Here is a 20,927-nt window from a genome sequence, read left to right as displayed (position 1 = left end):
ACATACAGCCACAAAGAAACACCCATATTCATATGTTCGCAAATACACATATAGGCATTCACACATCCCAACTCCATGCCCAGACACATGCATTCATGTTCACATACACTCATAAGTAAACACACATTCACACTCACTTACAGACACATTTATATATACCAATTACATTCACACATTGGCTTATAAACACGCAGATTCACATTTGCCCCCAAGTAAACACATCCATGAGTCAACATGCTCTGTCACACACATTCACAAAACCAAACCAAACTCCCACAGTTCCACGAACTTCCTCAACCTGACTTTCAAGCCAAGCCAGGGCTTGGCGGTGCCACTGGGGCCCAAACAGGGCTGAAATGCAAAGTGCTGGGCCCCTTACGAGGAAGAGCTGGACAGTGTTGGGCAGAGGCCAGGCGGGCAGCACAGACCTCACCGCGGCCGAGAGAGGCCTCCAATGCCAGGATACTCCCGGATTCTTCGGCAAACAATTATTGAAAGAGCTATTCGGTTATTTTATTTCCGTTTATTTTACTTTAATTTATTTTAATGTATCTATTCTAAATTAACACAGTGATCCAAATAAAACTTTTTAAATGGGGAGGGCGGGAAAACTGAGCCCCAAGGGCGAAAGCCTGAGCGGCGAGTTTACCGGCTAGTGTGGCCGCATCCCGGCATTCTGAGCCTCCCGCACCACCAGCCCCCGCTCTGCCTGCTTCCTCCGTGCCTTTCCGCCGGCTCTCCGCGCCGCCAGCAACCTGGAATCTTCTCCGGAGCACAGAGAAAGAAAGAAAAAAGAAAAACATTTTGGGGGAGGTTATTTCGTTTCCTGAATTTAGGTGCTAATAGCTTAATTCAAAATATGGGAGTATTTCGGAGGACCTGTGAAACACGGGGTGAATTTTGTTGTTCGTGCTATGGCTTTTGCTCCCAAAATAACCTCTGGTTGAGTGATTAAAAGCTCGGAGGTTGGCTTCTAAGCAGCTAGACTTGCGGAGCTGATTTTTGGTATTTATTCCATTATAAATCTTGGGTTATTTAAATTTAAAGAACAGCTTACGGACAGAATAGGAGAAGAGGGTTGGAAGGCAAGCATGTTTTAGAATCTGTTTAACTTGAATTTGTAAGTTAAGGGCCCCTGAACCTGCAGTGTCTCCACAAATGACCAGAAAAAACCCTGGAGAGCACGTGGAGTTGTCAGTGGGAACCTGGGCATGCCGGCATTTGGGTGGAAGAGGCAGGAGTCCATCAGGCTTCAGCCTCCTCCAATCTCTCGGGTGCAGAGGCAAGAATCTGGTTGCTACACTGTCCACCTTGGCCTCCATCAGGGCCACCTTTCCTTCCCCGTGTGAAAACTAGGCCCCAGGGGACTTAGGACCCCCACAGCTGCAATGCTGCAAGCCTCACAGGTGGAGATCCCCTCATAAATAGGGCTGGAAATGAGGGGGGCTTTAAGAGGAGGAGAGGGGGCACTGGAGCTTTCATTTTGCCTTGATGCAAGTGGTAACTCCAGACAACAGCTGCTGCTCCCGACTTAACCCCACCTGCCTTAGAATGGTACCCGTATGGAGAATTTAGGGTGAATTTTTACTAGAAGATGGGGCCAGAGCTCCTGTGAGAATAGGGAGGTTCTAATAAGAACACCCTTCCCAGATGGATCTTTGTGGCTCCTCCGTCTGATCGCCTGCACCCCAATTCTCACCCTTTCTCAGATTGGGGTTTCCCCAAAAAAGGAGAAGGAGAAGAAAAGAAGATGGCGACTGAGAAAAGGGTTGCTGGTGGAGCAGCCATGAAGAAATGCAATAAATTCCTTGTTGTTTTATGAAAATTTACAACTTTGTGATAGAAGTTTATGAGTGGTTGAATCCAGCGATTGGCCGGCGCCGGTCATGTGGCCGGGCGATCGTGAACATGAACTTTTTATCATTTCCCTGGTGGTTATAATGCAGCATTCTTTTGGACACCACACCTAGGTCGGAGCACTGTCGTCCTTCAGGGCTCCAGCCTCTTGATATTTTTATACTTCAGTATCAGCTCGATAAAGCAAAAGAGAGAGAGGAAGAGAGAGGGGAAGAGGAAAGAAGAGAGAGGGAAGGAGGGGGTGGGAATTACACAAAAGAGAACCAAAAATAATTTTAATTCCTAAGTTAATTTGCTTGCTGATCTGGGATTTTAGTCATCATGGAGGGTAAATGGACTATCTGCCCAGGACCGCAGCCTGATACCATTTTTCAAAGCCAGAACTTAGTCCATTTTCTATGCAAATATCAGAAAAGAGAAACACCCTCCCAAGTCAGAGAAGGGGAAGCGACGGCTCTCAGGTTGGGACAATATTATCTGGAAGATGAAGAAACCGAACGCTCTTTTTTTTTTTTCTTCCTCCCCTCCCCTTTCAATCCGAGGATAGAAACACCACGGTCTGCAAAGGTAAGGGAGATTCTACAATATTCTTATTCTTTCGCCTCGATTTTGTAGAGGATGGGGCTTGGGTTTGTCTCCATTCTCCGCCGTCCAAGACCGGGCTGAACCCCACCTCTGGGTGCTGCAGGGAGCGACTTTCCAGGAAATTTGGTGATCGAAAGAGGGGTGGCTGCTTCCTGGAGGGGGACCCAAGGCAGGGGAGATGGGAGGAGGAACCGAAAGGGGCCACGGAGGCGAGCTCTTAGTCGCCTTTTTAAGCGAGGAGAGGCTGAAGCGAGGGGTTTTCGAAAGAGGATGGGGGTGTCTGGGCTTCCGGGCTCTGGCAAAAGCCCGTTGCTACGGCCTCTGTGGGTTTGCGCCCCCTCCCCCTCCCACTATCCCTCCCTCGTTTTGGCCTCCCCTAATTGCCCCCGCTCTGTTCTCTTGCCCGGTTCGGGAATCGGCAGTTTCCCGGCAGCATTGGCACGAGGGGCGGTGGCGCTGAGGGACGTCCTGGTCTCTGGAGGGCCTGGAATCTCCGCAGAGGCCGGCGAGGGCAAGGAAGCGGCTAGAGAGAACCAGAAAGAACAATTTACAGAGAAATGCTCATTATCTCCCTCGGAGACATTTCTGAAATTAAAGGGCTGTAAGTGGAGGCACCCAAATTGAGAGACTTCCCCAGGAAGCCTTCCGCTGCCTGAATGCCCTCATCTCTCGCCTCTAGCAGGAGGAGCCTCGCTCTGCAGGGGAGACAATTTTGTGGTTTTTAACGTGCGGTAGGCTATGTGTTGGTTTCGGCAGCAATATTGATTCTGTTATTTGTGTTTTATTGGTACGGGGTGTGTGGATTTCGGTGGAGAAAATGGCCATGTGTGTGTGTCTGAAGTGAAAACATTTCAAACTTTCCTGGATCCAAACCTGGTGATTGTGAAGAAGCTGTTTAGCGTGTTGTTGTTTTAGGCTTGTAAACAAAAACAAAAAAGAACAAAATAAAAAAGAAAACCCAGTTGGGGACCTGATGGTGTCTGGACTGGAAAGCTGCCTGGTGCTGAGCTCAGATAGCTAGTCCGGTCCCTCCGGCGCCTGATTTCATTACCCAGCCAGGCCTCTTGGGGAGGAGGGGAGAACCTTAGGGTGGGAGACAGAGATTCCTAAAGTAGCTGGTGGGGTGGAAGAAGGCGCAAGCAGCTAGTTGAGGACTTAAAAATAGAGAGGTCTTCTGCGGGAGCCTTAAGCCAAGAGATAAGAGAGACTTTGGGCGCTGAGGGCAGATTTACAGGAATAGGTGATTTGCTTTTCTCTTGTAAAATACCAGACCCAGAGCGTTCAGCCTCGGGCCTCTGGCTGCCCAGGGAATATGGGGTCTGGGGTTTTGGAGGGGGATATTAGCCCTCTCAATCCTGAGCTGGGAACAGACATATGCAGCCACTTGTGGCGTGGGAGGTGGCCCTGGTGGATGCCTTCCCAGCAGGCGTGGACTGGGTACCTGGAGGGACCTCTTGCTGCGCAGCCAGAGAAGTTCTCGGCACTCTGAACCTATTCTCAAAGGGAAAATTCCCCAAACCTACCCAGACTAAAGGTCTTTTTCTCCTGTAGTCTCGGTGAGTATAAATCATCCTTTAGACAGTTTGCTCTGACCCAAATTATGCGGTTTGCTGCCATCTACCGTCCATTCGGAGACATGCGACTTTGGCAAGCCACGCCACGCTGCCTGAACCGTGCCCAACGCCTGGAGCACCGCCGCTCAGGTTCGGCGGAATTTGGGGGACTTGGGGCCCAGATTGTCGCTAGATCTTGGTTCACGTCCGCTTGCGTATGGATTAGAGGACAAATGTCTCCTCCCCCTCGCTCGCCCCATCCTGGCTCCAAATCTGGCGGCTGGCTGGGGAAAGCAGCTTTTTCTAGGGCATATTTAAAGAGGACTAACACTGCATCCCGCGGGCAGGAGGCCCTGAATCCAAGGGTTGGGGGATCACGGTCGCGAGCCCACCAGCCTACACTGCAAGCGCGAGAGGGGTTCATCCCGGCTGCTCCAGAGATCCGAAGCCAAGGCTGTTCAAGGTTTATTTGGTTTTCTTTTCCGTCAAGGGAGGTACCAGCAGAGGCGGCGACGGCCCGGCAGTTCCACTCGGTTGTCAAAAGACAACCGGGTCTGTGTTCTCGGGGTTGGCTTGTGAGTCTTGGTCAGTTCCTTGGCCGGTGAGTCCGTGATGAAGTAATTGAGCCGAGTTTTCTGGAAACTGTTGGTGTCTGCAAATGAGCAAGGGCCCCCTCCCTTATTCGTCATCATTTCAAGGGAAATAGACACAAATATACTTCGGGGGAAAAAATGGGAGTGGGAGTGGAGATCAATTACTAAGGAACCAAACCATTGTAATTTCCGTGTTGCGGACCCCTCACACTCGCCTAACCTGACCATTTTCCCAGAAGGGGTGGTGAGGGCGGGGGTCCTCGCCTCTGCTGCGGGTTTGAATATTGGCTCCTGTCTCACGGGTTACTGATTAGCTCGGGCTTTCAATCGGCAGGAGGAAGCTCTGGCTACTTCTTTCAAGGTGCTGTGGCCCCAGTTCCTGGGCGGGGGCTCCAGGAAGTTGCCTGCAGTGCCAGGCAGGCCGAGGTGTTACTAGGGTCTGGCTCCAAGCCGGAGGCGCTGCCGAGGTCGAGGGGCCTGGCGGTGCTGGGGGCAAACACGCCGGCTGCCGCCCTCGGCGCCTGGTGAGTCTGGGCCACAGGGGCAGCCCTTTCAGTTTTTCTGCAGCAAGAGTGACTTTTCCGCGGCTAGAAAGCCCAGCCCAGTGCGGGAGGCCCCGAGGGAGCACGCCTTAAATGTCTTGGGCGCCTCGGGGATTTTTTTTTTCCTGTGGGCAATCCAAAGGACAGGTGGGGAAGGGAAGGAGGCTGGTACGGAGAGTTGAAACACTTCAGGGCTCTTAGGGTGCTGGTGGGCCTGTGGGGAGGAAACTGAGAGAGCGAGCTGAGCGCCACCGCCCTCCTCATCCCCCCACCTCCAGATCAGAGACCACACGTCCATTTGCATAATGGAAATGAGGTCTTTGTACCACTCTGGACTGGCCCATTTTAAGGCCAAGTCCCATCTAAGCAGCTCCCAAAGGTTGGGAGTGGCCACACTTCTCCCTCTAGGAACATTTATGTTCTCTAAACCTAGAGAATCACAGAATTGGGTTGAGATGTTTTAATTCACCCCACCCCAGCCAGACCTGGGAGCGGGGGTGGGCCAAGGTGCCCACAACCCAAAGGGCTGGGTGTAGGATAGCTTTGTAGTTGAGAGGAAAGGGGAAGCGTGGACAATGTCTCAATTCCCCGACCCCTCGACACACACAGGCAAATACTCCTCCCTGAGGTTGCTGGTAAAGGAGAATTTTACCCTTGAGCTGAATACAACTGAGACATTTCCGTGGGAGCTGGAATGTATATTCATCCACAGGACAGCAGATTCACAGCACAGAAAACTACAATTATAAATCCTGCCTGTGGGGATTCTGTACAATCCTTCTGTTATGTACTCAAGACTTGGTACACATTTATATCCACCTCTCCATACACATGCTTCCTCATAGAGGCAGGGAGAGATACCCCAGACCAGTAGACAGCTGTACTCGCTGTGTATTTACATATTCCCCCTTGGAGACAGACAGACACAGGCGGCAGTGGACCGAACCACAGACAGATTCGTAGAGATCTGGCTCCAGAAACCAGGCGGTCTCTGGCCCAGCTATGCCTGCCTGCCTGCTCTTTCTCCCAAACAAACGGATCAGAGGAATAAACGCTCATAAATACCTCTGGGCTTAGATAAGAGCGATGAGGCGCTATTTCCTTTCATGCTGGACTCCAGGCGCCCAGGCCTTGCCTTTGTGGCTCCATCTCACGACAGGCAACCTGCAGAAGTGAGGTTAATTTGGGGGCTGTGACTCTAAGGATAAGTTGTTTTCCTGCTTCTACCACAGGGGAATCTTACTTCATCCAGACTTCACAGGCAAGCCCACACCTTCCAGTCCTAGGATGGGGACATTGTGGCTGGGAAGGAGGCAGAGAAGACTGAGGTCCAAGGCCCAGCTTCCGTGGCAGAGGGAGGGAGGCGCATATGGGCACTATCCCACCTTGCTTCTTCTGCCCAAATGTCCCCCATTCCTCTGTAGGAGTGGGCCCAATCGCAGCTAGATTGGAGCATTTATTATTCTCCATCATTAGGAGGCTCGAGCTTATTTTTCTTAAATCTTGATTAAACAGCCATAGAGTCAGGCTAAGAAGGGATTGTCACTTGGCTATAAAGGTCCAGCTTAGAAGTTGTCCTGAGTTCAGGAAGCCCTTGCAGGCTGCTTTGTAACCAACTGAGTTCCCACCCTTAGTCACCAACCTCAGCCCTCTACCATTTTCCCGAGTGTCTTATATCATCTTCAGTGGGCAGAGCTGGCCCACAAAAAGGAGTCCAAAGAGCAGTTTGAGAGGAGGCTCAGCCTGGCCCTTTCATCATCAGATTTTGTTCCACATCCTGACCCATTCCTGGCCCCAGGTCCAAAGGTGGTCACCCTTTACTGCCTGGCATCCACATGCATATAGAAACATCGAAAATGCAGCTCAGTCTTCTAGCCTGGCTTCAATGCTTATTTTCCTTAGATGAGAGCCGGAGATGTACACTCTCTCTCACACCCAAGCTTTGTACAGCAGTAAAGCTGGTGATCCAAACATGAGATGTGCGAGAGATCGTAGAGATGCTGAGAAGGGTAGTGAGCATCTGCAGAGGGGATGCTGGCTGATAGTTGTAAGCTGCTTGCTAAGTCCTCAGGAGGACTCGAACACCCCTCCCTCCTTATAAAACTAAACCAGAATCAAGTCTTGGGAAACAGTTAATTTAAAAAAGAACTGCCAGCTTCTGAAGAGACTTGGGAAAGGAGCAAGGGCCCCTCTCTTCCTGGTGGTCTCTGATCACCTCAAATATCAGGAGAATTTGAGGACACTAAATTGAAGGAGGACCGATTTCTTCCCTATACCCACTTTCTGAGACAACCTTGATTCCTAAGAAAGTGTAGCCCAGGATATTAGTAAGTCTTTGGTGGGTAGGAGGTGGGGGTGGAGTGAGGGTTGCAAGAAGGTTAGGAATCAGATAAACCTAGGCTGGGGGATGCCCCTCATGACTCCTCTCCATATCTCCGAGTGAGGAGAGGGCTAGTCCCTTTCACCAGTGCCCCTTCCTGTGCCAGGAGTAAGCGGTGCGTACAAGAACCATACGAAATGTCTTAGGCAGCAGCAGCCATAGCCTTCAAAAAAGCTCCTAGCCTAGCTGAAGAGCCAGAGGGAGAAGCTTGAGCTCAGACCCTCCTCCCATTCCCCAGCCATCCAGGGTCTTCTGGGCAGCAGGCTTTGGCCTGCTGCTCAGACCATAAGAGTTGCAGAGAAGTAGGAATAATAACAACCCCGGGCTTGGAAGAGAGAGAGTAGATCTGAGAAACGAAAAGAACAGAACGGGTTTCAAAGCCTGGAGAAAAGATAATTTCTTCTTCACCTGTCTTTTCCTGGAAATGAGGCTAATTAGTGGAGAACTCTTCTCCCCTTGGACCAACACAAAATCCTAGAAACAAACCTTCTTCTTTAGTTCTTTCCCAGCCCGATTGAGATTCGAGATTCAGGGACTGTTACCCTTCCTTTGAGGGAATGGGGCTCAAGCAACGCAGGGGTTAACTTTTCTGAAACACAATTAACTTTTTCCTATCCTGCGTGGGGAGGGGAGGGATATATTTATTTAATCACTAGGGGATGGGGTGGTCTCAATCTAAAGCTCCCTCCTCCCTCAAAGGCACAGACGCCTCTTTCGCAGATCCTACGTAGGTGGAACAGGACGTGTCGTGTTGTTGGGGGGAGAGAGAGAGAAAGGAGAAAGAGAAGAAGGAGGAAAAAAAAAGGTTGATAGGTTTGTGCGCGGGTCCCTCGTGCGGTCTGCGCTCCTCCTGGGTGCTATTTGACAATTCCTGCCTCTGCCATTGGTCAGTGTTGGATCAGATGGTTGTATTTCCTTCTGGCCCTCACTGGCACCTCGCCATCCCCCCTCAGCTAAAACCCAATCTCAGATATACTACTAATAGGCGCGGCGCTCGGACTATAAAACACAACAAATCATAAACCCGGCGGAGCAGCAGCGGCCGCGCGCGCCTCCCTCCCAATGAGTTCCTATTTCGTGAACTCCACCTTCCCCGTCACTCTGGCCAGCGGGCAGGAGTCCTTCCTGGGCCAGCTACCGCTCTACTCGTCGGGCTATGCGGACCCGTTGAGGCACTACCCCGCGCCCTATGGGCCCGGGCCGGGCCAGGACAAGGGCTTTGCCGCTTCCTCCTATTACCCGCCGGCGGGCGGCGGCTACGGCCGAGCGGCGCCCTGCGACTATGGCCGGGCGCCGGCCTTCTACCGCGAGAAGGAGTCGGCCTGCGCGCTCTCGGGCGCCGACGAGCCGCCCCCCTTCCACCCGGAGCCGCGGAAGTCCGACTGTGCGCAGGACAAGAGCGTGTTCGGCGAGCCCGAGGAACAGAAGTGCTCCACGCCGGTTTACCCGTGGATGCAGCGGATGAATTCGTGCAACAGTGAGTAAGACTCCGCGGTCGCCGCAACCCCACGGGCCCCCACCCCGGGAGACAGAATTGGCGAGACCCCCATTCTCCCACCGAGTGTGGGATGGGCATCTCAGAAGCGAAGAGAAGATGGGGAGCCTGTATTGGATCTCCCGCTCTGTCCGCTCACCCTCAGGAGTTACAAAGTTTGCAAAGTCTCAGCCGCACTCCGAGGCAGGGAAGCAAGTGGATTCTCGGGGGCGTCAGGCCAGAGCCGGGATTGTGGGTCAGGGCAGGAGCAAGGAGCAGAAGTCACGCGCTTGGCTTTCCCTTGGCGCCCCCAGACCTGGTAGGGTCCCCCACCCAAAGACTATTACATTGAAAATGGAGTGCGTCATGGGAAGGGGGGCAAGTGATGCTGGCAAGGGATAGTGGAGTCTGTCCGGGACTGTTTCCCTGCGGGTGTGGGGCTGGGGAAAGATGAGGCACCAGGAAAGAGGCGATAGTCAGAGGAGGGTGTGAGAATAAGGGGAGGAAAGAGAAGGGGAGCGGGTGGAGGGGGAGAGAGGGAGAAGCAGGCGCCTGGGTTTCAGGTTGGATTATTTGTCGGCCTGAAGTCCCAAATTGATGTCCATTAGCGGGACACGAAAGTGAGGGGCAGTTAATGCCGACTATGGATCGATCCACGTCATTACGGATTAAGGATGGGAATCTATCACACGGGGGGCGGGGGGGGGGAGCTAGAAGGATGAGGAGAAAAGGATGCAGCCCGGGGGAAGAGACACACCTGGTCAGTACTTCCCCAGCCCCTCCCCCTAGTCTCAGGTGGAATTTTAAGCTGCTCCTCCCATCCCCCACCGAGAGTCTAGACTGGAGGCGCAGGCCTAGGAGACCCGGAGGGAATCTGGAGGGGGCGCTGGAGGGTGAGGAAGTGGGGAGTAGGGAACGGGGGAGTGGAGGGCATCCCGGGACAGGCTGGAGTCCATGTTTGAGAGTCGAGTGGGGGAGGGGGGGCTCTGGCCCTGGTGACCCTAGGCCTCAGCATCCCTTCTCCGTGTAACAGGTTCCTCCTTTGGGCCCAGCGGCCGCCGCGGCCGCCAGACCTACACGCGCTACCAGACCCTGGAACTGGAGAAGGAGTTTCACTACAATCGCTACCTGACCCGGCGGCGGCGCATCGAGATCGCGCACGCCCTGTGCCTGACCGAGCGGCAGATAAAGATCTGGTTCCAGAACCGGCGCATGAAGTGGAAAAAGGAGAGCAAACTGCTCAGCGCGTCTCAGCTCAGTGCGGAGGAGGAGGAAGAAAAACCAGCCGAGTGAAGGGGCCGGAAAGGGAGAAAGAGGGACGCGAATGAGAGGCCTGTGGGGAGCCGAGGGCTGCAGAGAGCCCTGTGAAGGCTCTGCGGGCGGGGGGAGCCCAGGAACCTGCTCTCCAGCACACGACAGGCGGGGCCCAGCGCTCTCCTGGACGCCCCCACCCGCAGAGCTCTCGCTGGGTTGTGGGAGGCCGGGCTGCCTGAGCCCAGCCAGCACCCCGCGCGCCCCCTCCATCCCCGCGGAACCCGCCTCAGCCCGATCAGACTTCCCCTGTGAGAACTGAGGACCGGACTCACTTGATGTTTTTTGGAAGCAGAGCAAAATACTCTTGTTCGTGTCGCGTCTCTTTTCGTCCCTGTTCCCTGTGCACGGTTCAATGGTAGCTTCGCAGTTCCCTCAGCGGGGACCTCGAAGACTTCCTGACCCCAGACCGCTCTCCTCCCCCCTCCCCAAAGCCACTGGAAGGAGCACATACTACCTAGAAGTAAGAAGAAGAGCCTCAGAAAAAACAAAGTTCTATTTTATTAATTTTCTATGTGTTGTGTTTGTAGTCTTGTCTTAGCTCTGGACGTGAAATACTTCGGTAATAATATTAATATTATTAATAATGATAATAATAATAAAGACATAAAAACTCATGCTCAATCACTTCTGCTCCTCCCCTGCCACCACCCTCCCACTGCCCACCGCCCTCCCACCACCACTCCTTGGTCCCTGGTGCCGGAAACTCTGCAGCAAAGGCAGGAGCCTGGTTGGCCCCAGCGGCCCGACATGACTCGGAAGTTACAGTTGAGATAAAGGCTGGAGTCATCCTGCCCAGGCTCTAGCTCTGAGCTTGCGGGTGCTGAATGAAGCTCATAATGTCCTCTCCAGGTGCAGACGTGGGGGACAGAGAAGGGCCATTTCCCTCCTATTCTCTAGCTGTTCCTCGTTTGTCCGTGGCACGAGGGACACCACTGAGGCCCCCTAGCCAGGAGCCCTTGCAGAGATTTAACTAGGCGGGTCTTGTGCCTGAGCAGCGGTTTTCTGTCCTCCCGCTTGCTGGGGCAGTGGTTTTTGGCCTGTCCACATGGTCTGGATTCCACCGGTCTTGGCCATCGGATCTCAGCCTGTGGCTCCGGAGGCCAAATCAGGGCTGCCGGGTCTCTCTTCGCCTGAAAAGCTCTAGCTCCTCTTCCTGCCTCAAGTAGGAGCTCAGTGACAAGTACGGGAATTCGAAGCCATTGACAGGCGCCCGCCCAAAGACAGGACTTTCCCCTTGCTCCTTGGAGACCTGAGGATAGGAGGCCCGGTGATGGGGCAGTTTGGTTTCATCTCCTCGACCCAAAAACGACCCATTCTCTTCCCGTCCCCATTCTCACATAGACGGCAAGCTGCGGACACTGTTTTCCTTTCTTCCTCCTCCTCTCTCCCTTTTTTATTTTTAAAGAAAATAGCCGCCCAGCAGAAGGGGCCCAGCTGCGGCGGTCTCTGCCCGCCCAGCGCGTTCTGCAAGGCGCCGCTGGTCCTCAGAAGCTCTTTCCGGGGAAAGCGTGGGCCGCCGGGCACATTCTGAAACTACCCAGACGCCAGCGAGGGGCCTGGAGCGGGGCCTCCGGATGCAACAGCGGGCATCTGGCGAGGAGGTGAAAGGCTCCTGCCTTGATCCCAAACTCTGAAAGCCACGTTTCCACCCTAACCCCAGATGCCTTCACGGTCGCCGCCACCGTTTATCCCACAAGTAGGCCGCTTAACCTCAGCGGGTCCCAGTCTTGCTCTGCCATTCACCAGGCTGGGCTAAGGATGAGGAGGAGGTCAGGAAGAGGGTTCCAAATTAAAAGTTAAGGGACTTAGCAGAAGGGAAAGTTTCTCTTTCCAACCCTTGGCCCAGCTCTGCCAGCTCGGCCTCGGCTCTGTGAGTGGGCCGCTACAGCCCCATTAGGAAGCAGGCCAGGCTGAGCTCGCGGAAAGGGGAGGAGGGCCCGAGGCAATAATTGTTTTTCACACACATCTTCCAACCCTCTCCCCCATTTCCGAACCCAACTCGGAGAGTAAGGGAAAAGCAACTCAATATTTGATCATCTGATCCAGAGTTAAAATAATAAAAACAGGGAGAAGAACACAAATAGAAAGAAGTAACCCCACTCCCAAGAAAGTGAGTAAAGCCTCAACCGGTTCCCTCCTCTGAAAGACTCAACTCTGCGAGTGAGCCTACGCCAGGCTGCTTCTTCGCCCTGCGGTTGCGGGGAGCCAGCAGGGAGGCAGTCGTCGCCGCCATGGCGGTCTGAGGCGTGCGCTTCCGCCGATCACCGGGAGGTGGCGCGCTCTGCTCAGAGGCCGCCGCCAACCTTCTCCCTGTTTCTCCCCCTTCTTTTTTCCCCCTCTCGGAGGCTCGCATTGAATCGGCCCTAACGATTCTCGGATCGTCATTATTTGTAACCATAGAGCATGAATTACCTCTTGAGGTCATCAGCGAGAATTTACGACTGGTCAACAAAAGCACGTGATTCTAACGCCCCATCCCCTTCCACCCCCATATTTGGCCGCATACATAGCAAAACGAAGTACAGTGCATCGCTATAATTCATTAATACATCATAAATCGTGAAGCACAGGGTTATAACGACCACGATCCACAAATCAAGCCCTCCAAAATCACCCAAATGAGCTCGTACTTTGTAAACTCCTTCTCGGGGCGTTATCCAAATGGCCCGGACTATCAGTTGCTAAATTATGGCAGTGGCAGCTCTCTGAGCGGCTCTTACAGGGATCCCGCTGCCATGCACACCGGCTCTTACGGCTACAATTACAATGGGATGGACCTCAGCGTCAACCGCTCTTCGGCCACCTCCAGCCACTTTGGGTCGGTGGGCGAGAGCTCGCGCGCCTTCCCCGCGCCCGCCCAGGAGCCCCGCTTCAGGCCAGCGGCGTCGAGCTGCTCCCTGTCCTCGCCCGAGTCCCTGCCCTGCACCAACGGCGACAGCCACGGCGCCAAGCCCTCTGCCTCGTCCCCCTCCGACCAGGCGACCCCAGCCAGCTCCAGCGCCAATTTCACCGAAATAGACGAGGCCAGCGCGTCCTCCGAGCCTGAGGAAGCCGCGAGCCAGCTAAGCAGCCCGAGCCTAGCTCGGGCGCAGCCAGAACCTATGACCACCTCCACAGCCGCGCCCGAGGGGCAGACTCCGCAGATATTCCCCTGGATGAGGAAGCTTCACATCAGCCATGGTAATTGTCGCTCTCGCTCCCTTTTTTGTCTTCTCGGCGTTCCTTCTCTGCGTTTGGGTCGGGGGCAGGAGGGGGGTGAGAGAGCTTGGCTTTCCTCGAATATGAATTATTTTTACTACAGAGGGAGAAGTCTCTAGAGGGGTCACCACGGCAGGGGACAGGCAAGGTCTTTAGTTGGGGGTTAGAGAATATTTTAATTTTCCCCAGACTCAACGGTGGTTTTATAGGTCCAGCTGTATTAGCCTTCTAATGGAAGGTGGGGAAGGGTCCTGCTGCCCGATTTTGAGACTGCCACTTTCCAGCAAAGGAGGGCGGGCAGTCAAACGAAACTCGAGCCAAAAACACCCCGCTCTTTCTTCCACTCCGGGGCCAGCAGCCCGCCTGAGCCAGCAGTAGAGCCTGAGGAGAGGAGCAGAGATAAGGCGGGGCGCAGCTTCCTCTTGCCGGCAGAGGTGGGGGCTGCGAAGGAGGTTCAGGAAAGCGAGAGGCTTGGTTGCGGGGTGTCTGGAGCGGGAGGATTGGAGCGGTGGTGAGCTGGGGGCCGGGGACGCCTGGGTCCTGCTCCACGCCCCCCTCCCACCCAGTGCCCCCTCCCTTGACCGGAATAACGTTGCCTCGTGGGCTCTACTCTGTCTGCTCCAGATATGACCGGGCCGGACGGGAAAAGGGCCCGGACCGCCTACACGCGCTACCAGACCCTGGAGCTGGAGAAGGAGTTCCACTTCAACCGCTACCTGACGCGGCGGCGGCGCATCGAGATCGCCCACGCGCTCTGCCTGTCGGAGCGCCAGATCAAGATCTGGTTCCAGAATCGGCGCATGAAGTGGAAGAAAGACAACAAACTGAAAAGTATGAGCCTGGCTACAGCCGGCAGCGCCTTCCAGCCCTGAGCCCTCCTAAAGGAGCCCTGGGCGGCCCAAGAGCTCGTGCCGCCCCCAGCCCCGGCCCCTCCGAGCCTTGCCGCGCTGCCGCTGTCCGCTGGGGACCGGTTCCCACGAGCCTGCCTCGCCCTGGCCTTGTGTTAAGATTTTTCGTTTGGTCTTAGGTCTGCCTGTGGCTCCCTCTCTCCTGGACTGGTTAATCTTGTTATTATTGTTAATAATAATGATAATAATTATTTTCTCTCCATGCTCCTCACTCCCCTCCACTCACCCCAAATCCACCAGTGTTTCTGAATGTTCGTGTCTGTGGTTGCACTCCTTCCCCAGGAAGAAAAGAAACTCGCATGTTTAATGTGAACTTTCCCCGCCCCATCTTGTTCTTCTAACTTATTTATAAAAGGATGATCGCTGTATTTTGAGTTTCAGCTTGAAACTTCTCTAAGGGGCAGCAGTTGAGGTGGGGTGGTGCCTAAGTGGCTGAGGCCCAGCTGAGCTGGCCTCAGAGATGGAGTCCATGACTGCGTCTTTCCGCCCTCTTCTTCCTCCTCCCTCTCCACTCCCTGGGTCCAAGTCTCCTAGTGACTTGGTTCTGGGGTGGGAGGAAGCCAAGGTGGACCAAAGGGGTGATGTTAAGAAGAGGGAAGGTAAATAATGAGATTTGAATTCCTGCCGCCTGTGTAGGCCCCACATGGCCTGGTCTGGGCGTGTAGGGTAACAAAAATAATCCTCAGTGTAAAATGTCTTGTGTATTTCTCTGTGAATCCATGGGTCTGGCATAGAGGGCCCAAAGCGTGTAAATATGGGGGTAGTCTGGGTCAGACCCATCCCACTCCCCCCTACCCATTTCCCTTCCAAGACCATTTGTAGTGAGTGAGTGGATGCTGTGCTACGTGTGAAATCTGTCTTTGCCGGGCCTGTCTCAGTGATTCGCTTTTGGTATTTGTTTGTAGCTTTCCTTGAAGTCAATAAATGTTTCCCCTACTCCACTGCCCTTCCACTTGTCTTTTCTCTGGGAGCCTACCTCTCCCATCACAGGGCACACCCTACACTATTCTTGATAGATCTGGGGTGCAGAGAAGGGAAAGCAGGGTGCATACCAGCAGCCCCTCTCAGCCACCTAAGTCCCTGGCTTGGTCAGCGGTGTTTGAGCCAGAGGACAGGCTTTCATTCCTGGGGGACTGAAAGGCCCAGAAACCTTATGTGAGGCTGGGGCCAAAGAAAGGATGAGATGGACTCCACCCTGGCCTTCCACTAGCCAGCCAGAAAAGCCTCTGGAAACCTCTTCAGGGAAAGTAATTTGGGCCTAAGTCCTGAGTAGAAGGTCCTGGCCAGATGGGAGTGGTACAGGCCATCCCAACTCCTCTAGCCCCTGCTCCAAATCCCAGTTCGGCTCTGCTACCCACTAAGGCAAAAAAAAAAAAAAATCAACTGGATTTCAAAGGTTTCTTCTTATCCTCAGTCTTCTCTGCATTTATCAAGAGCACTCTCTCCAGAGGCCTAACTGACCTTCTTTCTTGATTAGGAGTTGGGGTCCCTCCTGGAAGACCCCTGGTTCCCCTTACAGCCAGACTGGCCCAAGGCCAGGGCCCAGTTCTCCTATATCCAAATCAGCCTCCACCCTGAGCACAAGAGTCGAGTCTGGACACTTACCCGTTCAATCCCTTCCAGCTTGGCCCAACTTCTTACAGGACTTGGGGGGAGGGGAAGCTGGTGAGGAGGCAGCCGAGGGTCGTGGAAGCTCTACTGGGCCCTCTTTCCCCCTCACCCCTTGACTTTGTCCCCCTTTGTCCATAGCAAACTATCCCAAAAGTCGCTATGACATTTAGATGTCAAATGGATAGGGGTTTTATCTTGAAGTTAGATCGTAAAAATCGCCGAGAAGTCAGACAGATACCCCTCACTGGCTCGAGAAAGTCACGTGAGGTCCATAAAGTTAGTTTTATGGTTTTGGGGAGTTGACACCGCGCGGTATATTTCACATTCTCCAGAATGTTAAGTGACACTTTAACTGCTCGCTGTGGTGGGGAAGGGGGCAGAGGTAGGTGAGGGCTCTCGCAGCCCAGAAGGCAGTGGCGGCAGCCGAGGCCCAGCACTCTCGCAGTAAGTCGCTTCCAGCTTTCGCTTTTTCCCCTTTCAATTTGGGGCTTGGGATCGGGGGAAGGAAATCGTGCCTCTGGCAGGACTGTAGGGTGAAATTTAGTCTGCTTTTTGCACCAAGTTCTGACAAGCTGGGTGTCTGAAGTGGGGCACTCAGTTTGATAAGGCCTCAGTGACTGAGGTGCCTGGTTTTTATTCGCAGTAATGTCTGGCTCTGTGGGGAAAAGCACTTGTGTGGGTTCCTTCAGTGCTCTTGGAAATTTAGGGGGTAAGAAGGAGGAGTGTGTACTGCTTGTGGGGGCCACTTCACTGCTGGATATCTTCAGACAGACATCTCTCCACCCCCAGGAAAGAAACTTTATGACATGCATTTGTCAGGGGTGTGTGGGGGCACGCCGCTGGGCACTTTTATCTGGATACATATGAGCTGAGAAAAAGCACCGGGAAGGCTAAGCAGCTGCCGTGGGCTGCCTTGCACTGGGACACTCTCTAGCTTTCAGATCTTTGAACACCATGAAAGGCAGTACCTCCAATTCTCCGTGGCCTCATCAGGGTTGTCAAGGTTTGGGAGCGTGGCACTTTTGCACCCCACTTCAGCCTGTTGGTCCCAAGCCAACATTTCTGCTTGGCTCTAAATAGGGTCCTGAGGTCAGAGTGGGGAGTGGACAGAGGGAGGCAATTCCCTCAAATCCAAAACCTAACTCCTAGCCGAAGTGGGTGGAAGGGGAGAGCTTCTCCCCTTGCCTAGAGGAGCTAGGTGTTTAAGGCAGATCCCTGGAAATCCCTCCATAAATAAAACTAGCTCAAGAAAATAGACCCCCAACTGTCAGGAGGGAAAAAAAAAGAGACTCAGGAGCTGGAAAGAACATTGGAACCATTGCCTCTTTCCTCTTCTTTCTCCTCCGCAAGACCCTTAAAAGCCTTTGTTTTGTGGCACTACAAACCAGAGAGATTTCATTATTTGATCTTCAGGGGTCTATTTTCTAAGGATAAGTCGCCCTTCTAAAAACCAAAGGTCTCTTCCACCAAATTGACTCCCCAATTTTAAGAATTATGGAGTTAACCACCTTGTCACTCATGCCTTTGCCAGCCTGCCAGCTCTTGATTTAGCTGACCAAGTCCCATGGATAGTACCTGAAATTGGACATGTGGCACTCTGAGGGGCTTCTGATTTTGGGGACAAGGAAAGGGCCACAAAATTCCCTCCATTTCCCATTGAAGGACATCCCCACTAACTCCCTCTCTCTCCTGCAGCTGTTCTCTGTCCCTAAGCTCTTCAGTCCCTGCCCAGGCCTGATTTGCAGGAGACCCTTCATAGGCTTTGAGAGCAAAGAGGACAGAGAACTTGGAATCCTCACCCAGATTTGAAGGCACATCTCCCCAAGAATGATGAGGCATTTGTATCCCTTGGGAAGAGCATTCTGTTCAGCCCCCAAAGGATTCCCAGCATCATATAAAATACTAATAAATTTTTCAGGCAGAGCTTCCGTAGGCTTCCACTCTGGACAAGGCAAATGAGTTGAGTGAGGTGCAGAGGAAGCACGCAGCAGGGGTAGAATCCTCCTCCGGGCCTCCTGGGAAGCTCCATCCTGTTGTGCCCCAGGCGTCTCTCCCGAAGAAACCCCGACCACCAGGCCTGTCCCTAAAGATTTTTTTGCCTTCTCCCATGTCAGTTCTGCAAGCTCCGATAAATATTGTGTGGGGCCGATGGCCCAGTGACATCTACTGGGTTTATCTAGATAGATTTTTCCGGAACAGTGAAGAACAGCCCTAGGTGGGTAGGGGCCACTTCCGAAGCGGAGGCCAAAACCCTTGGAAGGTCTCCGGCTCTAAGCGGATTTGGAGAAGATGCAGTAGCTGGGTTTTCCTCTTCCCCACTTCACTCTGGGCAATGGTCTCCTTTGAAATCCAACAAGGACCTGTTGGGGAAGGAGATGGGAGGTGAGAAGGGGTTTCTGGTGCAAAGGAACTCTCTCCTCCGCCCAGACCTGCGCCCTCTCCTTCGGCCTACCCGAAGACATTCTTCGGGAAAGCTGTTCCTTTCTCTCTCTCCAGGACCTTTTTCTCCCTCCTCTCTCACTCGCTTCCCGCTTCATCTGAGTCCAGGCCTCAACCTTCTGAGCTGCAGGCTGGTATCATCTGGCCAGATCCTTGTGCTCAGCTGCCCGCCCGCCCAGCTGCATACCCCAGACCTGGGGCAGGGCCAAGGAGGTGCCAGCAGGACTTTAAGGCTACAATTTCCCTTTCCCCTTGGAGGCAGGCCTGACCACCAGTCAGTAGAGAATCTGATTTTTTGTTTTATTTGCTTATTTTTTTGTTTTGTTTTGTTTCTCCGCAGCCACAGGGTAGGAGGAAGTATAAAGAAGTGTAAACAGGAAAGCCAGCCGGGCCTGGAGTTCCCAGCGCCAGTATTTCATCGGCTTCCTCTCCATAACTGCAGCAGGGACACTTAACCCTTCCCTGGCTGTTAGAACGTATTCACTGGGGGCTGGTGGATCAGGCTGTGGGGACCAGATCCAAGTGGAAGCTCCTCTCCAGGCCTGGTTCTTTTATCCCTGGGGTCTGGATGCTGGGGCAGAAGGCCAAGGATTCAGAGCAAGGGAAGAGATAGCCTGCTCAGCACAATCCCCCAAATTCAGTCTTTTTCGGGCTCTTGGGCTTCCCAGCCTGGGGACCACCAGGGCCAACCAAGGAGGACAGGGCTAGCAAGAACCTCTCCCCTCTGTTGGAGGAGAGCCCACTGGTCACTCTCTCCATTTTGGGAGTAATGGATTTCAGGCTGGGATCTGCCCACAGCAGGGATTTATCGATTGCTGTGGCGCTGTTACACATCCATATTAATTAACCTAGACACCGCCTGGAAACCAAGCTCTTTGGGGAGGGGGAGGGGAGAAATGGGGGCCTCAAGGAGTAGGGACATTTCTCCCTAAGCGTCCCTGGGGCCCAGTTTGGAGAGTCATTCCCCACAAGAATCATGTGGCCTTTCCCTGCACTTCTCAGCAGGCGTAAGCCTGATTTATTCTCCATAGTCGGACCCCAAAACAAATCTTCTGGGGGTGGGGCGTTTAAATTAAACACCTTCCAAGTCAGAGTTCCGATTGCCCCAGCCCTCCGATGGATCTTCTGGTGGCTATTCCCAGCACAGGCCCTCTAGAGAGGTCAAAGCCGGCTCCCTGCTTTTCTTTCAACTTCCCCAAAGTAGAAGCTTTTTTGTGGTTTGGGGGCTTGTTTTGTTTTAGTGTTCGGTGGTGGTGTTAGTGATGGCCTTCCCCTTCCCCCTACCCCTCCCTCCAAAAAGTGATTAAAATCTGTTAAAGGATTTAATTAAGAGAGGTAAATGAAAAGGAAGGAGGCGCAAATGAGTTGGGGGAAAAAAACCCACACCAAAGCTATTCTCAACGATTAAATCGCCATTTTAACAATATAATGGAGTTTGCATCCTGAAAGGGGAAATCAACGCTCATATCTCATCAATAATTCATAGAGTCCGGGATCACGCAGAGGTCAGCAGACGAGGCCGCAGCGCCGGCCTACTCGGGGCTGCCAGCCGCTGCAGCATACATTACGTACCGCGGGTCGCACCGCCACCGCTACCTCCGCCGCTCCGGCGACGCAGAGACATGCAGACAGGTTGAGGTGGATTTTGCGTTTTCTTTGGCGAATTTACTAAGACCCAGGTTTTGGCCTCCAAGAAGAAGTGGGGGATTTAGGAGATTGGAGAGGTTTGGATTTCGGGCAATTCGGGACCCGTCGGACCCGGAATATCACCACCTTCCCAAGTTTTAATCTCTCTCCCCCCGCCCCGCTTCTTTCTCCTTTTCTCTGTTTTGGGCATCTTCTGTCCTGTCTCTTCTCGCCCTAAATTTCCTCTTAAAGAGGAAAATGCACTCTCTTCAGCATCCTCTAGTTTCTCCTCCCTGGAAATGCTCCCCGTCTGTCCGGTTGCACTCCGAGGTGATTTGAGTTTAGCCCCCAAAGCTGCGGTCGGATTGCGGGCCGGCTTTGGTTGCAGCCATCCCTGACCTCGGAGCCCTGTGGGTTAGAGATGAAGGCGCCTAGGGAGGAAAGGGACCTTGCAGGCCCCAGGCCAGTTTGCCTAGCCAAAAGATGATCCGGGCCAGGTAGAAAGGAGAGGATTAACCTGGAAAGCGGCATGTAGGGAAGAACTGAAAGTAAAGCCCCAGCTCGTGGGAACGTCTTCTCTCGGGGGTTGGGGACAGGAGGGAGTATAATCCCTATTTCCTGGAGCTTCTGCAGGCTTGTTTCATTCTCTTTCTCTCTGGGTGTGTCTAACTCTCCTTTTTGTGTTTTCCGACTCCCAAGGGCCCCTGGGGAAGGAGGAACGAAACCCTTCCTTGTGTAGATGTAGAGGGACTGGGAGGCAATATTTGGGCTCAAGGGAAACTGAAAGAGCACAGGTCGCCCCTGTGGCCACTGCGCCGGCCGAGAGGCAGAGGCTGTAACGTCTCTG

General features: G+C 53.5%; 3 protein-coding genes and 1 long non-coding RNA gene across 6 annotated transcripts in view; 3 read left to right on the top strand and 1 right to left on the bottom strand.

The window, feature by feature from the left end:
• Positions 1-508: 508 nt before the first annotated feature.
• On the bottom strand, positions 509-20,436 carry LOC120611262 (uncharacterized). Of its 2 annotated transcripts, none has more exons than XR_005655122.1 (5): positions 20,027-20,436; positions 16,010-18,375; positions 6,196-6,294; positions 3,966-4,647; positions 509-2,965 (listed from the first exon to the last, which is right to left on the bottom strand). It is a non-coding gene; the product is annotated as an uncharacterized LOC120611262 (long non-coding RNA). The 2 variants fall into 2 exon arrangements; XR_005655123.1 differs by having other exon boundaries at positions 4,325-4,647.
• Positions 6,291-10,802, top strand: HOXB6 (homeobox B6). Its single transcript, XM_039873742.1, has 2 exons — positions 6,291-8,987; positions 10,018-10,802. The coding sequence occupies exons 1-2, from the start codon at positions 8,573-8,575 to the stop codon at positions 10,275-10,277; spliced, it is 675 nt and encodes a 224-aa protein (XP_039729676.1). The 5' UTR covers positions 6,291-8,572; the 3' UTR covers positions 10,278-10,802.
• Positions 12,654-15,345, top strand: HOXB5 (homeobox B5). Its single transcript, XM_039873739.1, has 2 exons — positions 12,654-13,478; positions 14,121-15,345. Exons 1-2 carry the CDS (start codon positions 12,917-12,919, stop codon positions 14,366-14,368), a joined length of 810 nt encoding a protein of 269 aa, XP_039729673.1. The 5' UTR covers positions 12,654-12,916; the 3' UTR covers positions 14,369-15,345.
• HOXB3 (homeobox B3) overlaps positions 16,328-20,927 on the top strand; it is a 45,309-nt gene continuing 40,709 nt past the window's right edge. The window contains exon 1 of one of the 2 annotated variants that reach the window (XM_039873724.1): positions 16,328-16,459. The gene's annotated coding sequence lies outside the window, so the exon portion shown is untranslated. The remainder of the gene's footprint in view (positions 16,460-20,927) is intronic. The other variant, XM_039873726.1, reaches the window with a different exon arrangement.

The sequence above is a fragment of the Pteropus medius genome, unplaced genomic scaffold (assembly GCF_902729225.1).
Source record: "Pteropus medius unplaced genomic scaffold, Ma_sr-lr_union100, whole genome shotgun sequence".
NCBI lineage: Eukaryota > Metazoa > Chordata > Mammalia > Chiroptera > Pteropodidae > Pteropus > Pteropus medius.
The sequence above is the reverse complement of the archived record's forward strand: the minus strand, read 5'-3'. Positions and strand labels throughout refer to the sequence as shown.

Excerpts from the sequence above, each read along its gene's own strand:
- HOXB6 (XM_039873742.1), top strand. The coding sequence starts at position 8,573 with ATGAGTTCCTATTTCGTGAACTCCACCTTCCCCGTCACTCTGGCCAGC. Across the intron at positions 8,988-10,017 it reads GCGGATGAATTCGTGCAACA|GTTCCTCCTTTGGGCCCAGC; the intron begins GTGAGTAAGACT and ends TCCGTGTAACAG.
- HOXB5 (XM_039873739.1), top strand. The coding sequence starts at position 12,917 with ATGAGCTCGTACTTTGTAAACTCCTTCTCGGGGCGTTATCCAAATGGC. Across the intron at positions 13,479-14,120 it reads GAAGCTTCACATCAGCCATG|ATATGACCGGGCCGGACGGG; the intron begins GTAATTGTCGCT and ends TGTCTGCTCCAG.